The sequence below is a fragment of the Solanum dulcamara genome, chromosome 10 (genome assembly GCF_947179165.1).
Source record: "Solanum dulcamara chromosome 10, daSolDulc1.2, whole genome shotgun sequence".
In the NCBI taxonomy this organism is placed as follows: Eukaryota; Viridiplantae; Streptophyta; class Magnoliopsida; order Solanales; family Solanaceae; genus Solanum; species Solanum dulcamara.
The window spans coordinates 57,906,399-57,913,451 of NC_077246.1; the positions used below are offsets into that span (position 1 = coordinate 57,906,399).

At 33.7% G+C, this 7,053-nt stretch overlaps 1 protein-coding gene across 4 annotated transcripts; it reads right to left on the reverse strand.

The window, feature by feature from the left end:
- Positions 1–295: 295 nt before the first annotated feature.
- LOC129870239 (DNA (cytosine-5)-methyltransferase DRM1-like) lies at positions 296–5,772 on the reverse strand. 4 transcript variants are annotated; one of them, XM_055944934.1, is made up of 10 exons: positions 5,565–5,772; positions 4,174–4,237; positions 3,861–4,007; positions 3,657–3,756; positions 3,526–3,575; positions 2,891–3,046; positions 2,434–2,560; positions 2,019–2,110; positions 1,164–1,883; positions 296–958 (listed from the first exon to the last, which is right to left on the reverse strand). In XM_055944934.1, the coding sequence occupies exons 2-10, from the start codon at positions 4,174–4,176 to the stop codon at positions 521–523; spliced, it is 1,833 nt and encodes a 610-aa protein (XP_055800909.1). In that variant the 5' UTR covers positions 4,177–4,237; positions 5,565–5,772; the 3' UTR covers positions 296–520. The 4 variants fall into 4 exon arrangements, with proteins under 4 accessions (XP_055800909.1, XP_055800910.1, XP_055800911.1 ...); XM_055944935.1 differs by having other exon boundaries at positions 4,174–4,319; XM_055944936.1 differs by lacking the exon at positions 5,565–5,772 and adding an exon at positions 4,775–5,086.
- Positions 5,773–7,053: the final 1,281 nt, after the last annotated feature.

A 7,053-nucleotide genomic window follows, 5' to 3' on the forward strand; every position in this document is an offset into this window, starting at 1 on the left:
CGAGAGTACAAGATATCATCCCTGTTCTTCACCAAAGTAAGCCTCATTGTTCGTAAAAACTTTCAAGTCATCGGAGGATTACGCTGTGCATAAAAAATCATGGCAGATTTCCATACTTCATCAATCATCAATCTAACATAATCAGTGCAGATTACATACTGCTTTATATATGCACATCTTGCTAAATGTGTTCGATTGAAATGAACTAAACAACAAGCATAACCCAACTTATCCAACCCTGACTAAGTTTATTTGTTTTCTTATTATTTATTTAATTAAGTACTCATAAAAAAAAAATTACTATGAGAATTTCAAAGGGGTAGTTTTCCCCGGTTATTTAGCATAAGATGATGGTTATATCAGGATGGCACCAAGAGTGCTGCGATAATATGTACATTAGTTGCTCAGAGAGCTAATCTGTGTCCCTTTCCATTCCTACGGGGCATCGAAAAATATGTACAAAACCAAAATCAAAGACAACATTTACTTGTTCCCCTTCTGAAACTTGAACATATTTTTGTCACACTCTACGATTAGACATTATGGACTTGACCAAGTCCACTATCCGAACATAATCGTAAAATAGAGCAGAGTCTTTGCCTTCAAGCCCATCCCTACTCACCCTGTTACTTCCAGTAAGGTTGTTGCACGGGCTTCCGCCAATAACTAAATCAAATCCTCCAAATGAATCAATCAGTTGCTCCAAAACATCTCCGTTCAGCTGCTGCACATCATTAAAATCTATAAGATTGCCTTTTTGATTTGTTTGCTCCCACCAGCTTCTCAGAATATTCCTGTTGACTTCAGATATTTCCACAGAAACCACATTGTTCAATGGAATACCGAGACGATAAAGAGCAACTTCAGCACCGCCAATTCCAGAAAATAATGATAAAACATTGATACCATTTGGATACAAGTCTTTCAACACCGATAAATGGTATGCCACTGTGTCAACCTAACAAAAATATTTTGATCCAAGTATCATGTTAAAAATTGTTCTAACAAATAAAAGATAATAACCCAACAGACAAGTTACTTCACTATATTTTGCAAACCCAAATTTATTGGGGGAAAAGGAAAGGGATCAAAGAAAACAAGACTTGGATATACATAGTGAAAATCAAAACAAAAAAAAAAAAAGGTCAAGGCTTATGGCTAACCTGGAATGAGTTACCGAGCGACTTGTATCTATCGGTCCTACTTATACCACCTCCACGGGTATGATTCCTTGGAAATCCCAATAGCATTTCAAATTCATCAGTCTCCAAAGGAGCAACTTTGTTTCTCCCAACCCAGAGCAAATTCCACTTCCGGCATTCTTCTAGAACATACTTTTGCACCATCAACGGTGGCTCACCATCAAAGTTCTCCATAGCTTTCATGGCTTTCCTGATTCTATCAGCTAACCTTGCACTCCCGACAGATGTTTGCAAACAATTTAACTTTGTTCGTGTATCCCAAGATGGCCACCATTTCTTTGTTAGGGGAAACGCCTCATGAATGGTACGTGGGGGAAGTGGCAGCAAAGGAAATCTACCTTCAATTGGCAGATTATGAATGTATCCCCTTTTTCTTGCAGTAGCGCAAAAATATTTTGAGTCGACAAACTCAGGCTCAATATCGTAAAGGAATCTGGACATGGTGTCCCACACACCTTTCGGAGCTAGAGCAACATTTTCATAATAGAAAAAAGGGGGGCCAATAGCCTGCTCTGGCACAGTTCTTTGCACCATTCCTGGAACGGATTCTGTAGGAACCCCGAATCCAATCATGTGTTTGGGCAAATGAATTGGCTCTTCATCTGTAATCGCCCTTTGCTTTTTCCTTATGCAATGTTCATTATACATTTTCCTCTTGTATCCACCATTATTTAGTTTTGGCTGTTACAATGGAAGAGACGTCAATTCAATGAAAAATGATATTTACTAATATGCAGTTACAAATGCGAACAAAGTACAACAGATTGTTATACATCACATGAGTCCATTTAAAAGTACTGCAAGGGAAAAGCAGACCTTTACATCTTCTGGCAGATAGGCGTCTTCTTCTCTTGCCATTTGAGCAGCACACATGAAATCTATCAATTCGGCAAGCGATGCTTGTGGACCTAGAAAGTTGTGAAGAAGACATTAATATCCTGGAAATGAAATCAAAAATACGAATTGCAATTACGAAAAGATATTTAGGTATATTGCGGCATTAATAAGCAGATTTTGTCCTAGATAAAACAACATTTGCACAAAGTTAGCTTGGAAGTCAACTTAGTAGCGTCTACCCCACACCTTGCATGAATAATATTTCTTCCACCGGTGGTAAAACCTTCGCATAATTAATCCATATTGAAAGCCAAACTAAATGTGTAATAAGAAAAGATACTTAGATAACATTCGTAATGTAGAGGGCAAAAGATAAGTAAATTAATATACGCACCACATCTCTCCATTGCTATTGAAGCCTCCTCTGCGGGATATCCCATATTTGCCAGGAATAATAATGTCTGCTCATTTTCAGACAAAGAAGTGCTCTTGTCTTTCAAGTAGCCCTGCTTAGCAGAATTCTATCACACGTAGTACAAGGAGAATGTCAGAAAAGCTTAATATAATTGTGCCCACAAAACTCATAACAGAATTCAGGTCCAGCAAACATCTTTAATGGTAAAAGAAGTATTAGTTGAGGCACCGATACGTGGAGGGAAATGTCCCTTTAACTCCAAAAATAATGAGCTCATAGAAATTAATTAATTATTTTTTAAAAAAAAGAAGAGGCGTTTAAGATTTAAAATGACTAGATGCATACATTTTAAAAAAGACGAACCAGATTGAATATTTCTATGCCACAATTAAACACTGAAAAGTACAATGGAGAGTTATGATTGAGGATAACATACTATACAATTGTCCGAGTCCGAGGACCAGTTACTATCTTCCTCATAAACATCATCCAGAAAGCTCTCGTTGTATTGAGAAGAGCTATCATCAGAACTAATGCAGGGTTCCATCTGAGCGCTCGTACTGGGCTGTTCTTCAGGAGAATCTTCAAGGGCCTGCAACATCCAAAAGATAAACAAAAAGTATGATTGGTGCTGATAAAATTTATGCAAACAAAAATCATAATTTTTCTATTTTTCTTTCCTCTTCTATTTTAGGAGATAAGAGGGGGGTTTGCAAGTATTAAAGGGTCATTACTGATGGAAAAAGGAAGGATAGAAGAAAATCATCATTACAATGAAGACGGGTAAAAATCAAGCATATTCTTAACACAATTCAAGCTTGCTATCAGCGTACAATTGACATCATACATCGCACAGTCGCCGCCTAGGGAAGTGTCCACATGACAGAATCTCTTCATCGGTCCTAATAGCCGTCCATTTAAAACGCTGACTGATCTAAGACCACCTTATGCAAGTGGTGGTACATATAGGCAACTATAAGAAGAGCAAAAGGTGGCTGGCAAAGAGGGGTTGATTGAACAAAATCTAAAATGAGCAGGCAGTTTGCAAACAATGAGGCAGACATTACGTACCTTAAATGTCAAAAGAGCATCCAGCACCAAACCTTCATTTTCTCCTGAGTCTCAAGTCAAATAACATAAATACGACATTTGAAAAAAAAATCAAATTTTTAGTTGTATAAAGACTTGATAAATTCAAATACCATTTTGCTCTATTGCTTTTGCAATAGATTCTTCAGGAAATCCCATCACTATAAATTGTTGAATGAACTTGGATTGACAGGGTACCGATGATGAGCTTGCCTTCAGGGTACGGGAAGAAGACCAAAAGAGACCATAAATTGAGATGCAATTCAATGACAAGAAATATCACTAGGTATCGAATATAGGATTATTAAAGCATTTACCTCCCCATCACCACTAACAGTATAATTTCCAACATTTCTTAAATTTGTGCATGACGAAAATGTTGCCTCCGGTATTTCTTGTATTTCTAATTCATCTTCAGTATCCCAGTCAATGCTGTCATTGTCTTCCCCAGATAAGTTGTTGTCCTGCACGGGATTGAAAAAAGAAATACAAATAAAGAACAAATTGTTCCTCCATTTACCAAAATATGAATAAAGGAGGACCATAGACTTTCTTTTATGATCTATAAGAACAAAATGAGATAAAATTCCCGCAGAGTTTTAAAGAATCGAGAAACGAGATAAAACATACCATTTTTAAAGGTAAGCCTCAAAAATAACAGCAAAGCGCTCAGCAAAAAGAATGAATCATGACCCTACATAACATCAGAAGGTAAACGTGAGTTGTACGCCTGCGCTATCTCTGTCCAACTGATTCCTCTTCGGCACCATCAGTGTCTATGAAGAGTTAGCTTTAAAAGGTTAGTCCTGAAGAATCCTCCAAGGAATTGTTAAACTATTGATTCTTCCCAATTTACTTCCAACAACAACAAATAACAACATATCGAGTGAAATTCCACAAAAAGGGAATGGGGAGGGTAAAGTGTATGCATACAGACTCTCGGTTCACAGCTCAAGTGAAGCAATTTCCGGTATAAAGAAGAAGAAAACAACTAATAAACAATTCAAAGGTGGATACAAAACAACCCTTGAAATTGTCTAGCTTTTTCAAACAACTAATATCTTTCACTACATACCGTATAGGTTCAATGATTATAGAGGAACCACACTTTCCTTCATCAATACTGTAAAAGTTCCCAAAATATTACAAACAAGATATTCATCATCTTGAAGGAGTTGAGTATTCATATATATATATAGCTTAACTACTCAGGGGAGGGGTAATTACTTACTGAGTTTTTCTATGCTTGCTCAGTATAATGTTATAGATATACCTAGAGTGCTTATGACTTATGAGTAATTATCTCCAGATAGAAATAATTTTGTAATTTTGAACTGATTTTTGTTCCCCAATGAATATACATGCAGCATTGACCAGAATAAGTGCTGATAAGTAACTTATCTTTAAGACAAACTTATTTAGCTCACTAGAAAATAGCTTCCAGCCTTCCATAAACATCAAACATTAGAAGAAACTGAAAGAATCTAGTACCAAACATACACATAACCTATGCGCATTTATTAACAAAACTCCTTTTTTGCTTCAATTAGCATTTAGAATTTCAACTTTATAGGTTCTAAATTTTAGAATGATTATTTTAAGTAATAATAATTGGGCTCTGCGTTTAATATTTGTACCATAAATACATTATAACCCGTATGCGGGCCCTGCCTCCAACCAAAGACGGCAACATAATACTGTACAAGTCAACGAATTAACAGAATACAAGCCAAGGAACAATAGAAGAGTAACAAAAGGAAGCAAAACATGTGTGTGAATGGCTTCTTATAGTAAGAAAAACCTAGCCAAATATTCAAAATTTGTGTTTTGTTTTAGGAAAAAATGGAACCCAATTATGATTAAAAAATAGCACAAACACTCAATACGTCTGACTAAAGAAATGATCACAAAATTTTCCATTGCATGTCAAGAAGAAACAAATTAATAAAACTAATTCACACACAATATAATACCTTAGATGCATGCTAATATAAAAAAAAATAAAATCAACCAACACTTACCGGAATAATTAAGTGACTAGAAATACTTAAATATCTAATAGACGAATGATGTTATTAAATTAAAACATTTTCCGGAGCTCTAATCCATCACCACGAACTCCATTTTCATGAGTCAATAATTCAACTCTCTCATGAATTAAAAACCAAGTAAAATATCGAAAATATAAGTGTAGAAAGTGAAGAAATCAGATTATTTTTTTCACAAAGAAAAGAAGAAAGAGGGGACTTAGGATAACCAAACATCCAAGGATAGAATAGTCATTTCAAAGCACTACCTATTTAATGCAGGCACACGTGTTTCCTTATTAGCAAATGAGCATAAGCACAACTTTTTAGCAGATGACACACAACTTCCACGTAGTAAGGTCTGAAAATAATAAAATATATACTTTTATCTTAAAGATAGGAAAATTATTTTTGATAAGAGTTTTGATTTCAAAAAAAAAATTAAATTGAAGTACATTAATTTTATTTTGTTTGTAAATATATATATATTCAATCAAATCATAGAAATTAATTTTTCTCTTTAAGTTTGAATTTATTTATTTAATCGAACCGATAAATCTTCACGACACAAAATGTATAATTAGTGCTAGCTTTTAATATTTCTTTTATGTTATCTAATACAATAATTATTAGATGTTTTTTTAAAAGAATAACATAAATGAGATGAGTCTTGGTATTAGTGTCACCACCAATAATAAAAATAATGAAAAATTGACTTCACCAACTAATAGTTATTATTTAAAAAAATTATTATTATTTTTAAATAAAAAATTAAATAATAATTATTATTTAATTTACCATTAAAGAAATTAACTCAATAATTAAAATTGATATAACGCAAGGAGGAAATAGCCTCGTAGCTAGGCCACTAGCTATTTTCAAAATAATAATAAAAAATTATTGTAAATTATTGTGGATGCCATGTACCAATCTTAGATGTCCAAGTAAATGGGTTCAAACAACTAAATTGTTGTGCCCAAATTTATGGCATATATTATATCCCTCTTTTTATTAGCAATGTGAAAGATACGAAGAAAATAAGAACAAGTAAAAAGAAAAGTATTATATTTGCTACTTTCTCATTATCTGTATTTTTTTATTATTAGGTAATTTATTCGTGCTTCGCACGGTCACATAACATCATTAAAGATATGAAAATGAATATTATAAATAATACAAAAAACTAAAGATATTACGCACATTATAAATTGACATTGTTAATATATTTAAAGAACTTTTATGCAGGTCTTAGAGACATCTTCTATAAATTTTCAAATTGTAACATTTGTTCCATGATACAATTGTCTTCTTAATATGATTGATCAGTCTTATAATAGACTAATATTTTCTATGGAATTTTAGTTGTTACTTCTTCATTACTAATTACTTTTGGCTTATACTATTATGAGGATTCAAGTTTAGACAAATGTGTGTTGATATTGTTGTCAATTTGTTAATTGAGAGTTGTAATTGTTGGAGAGAA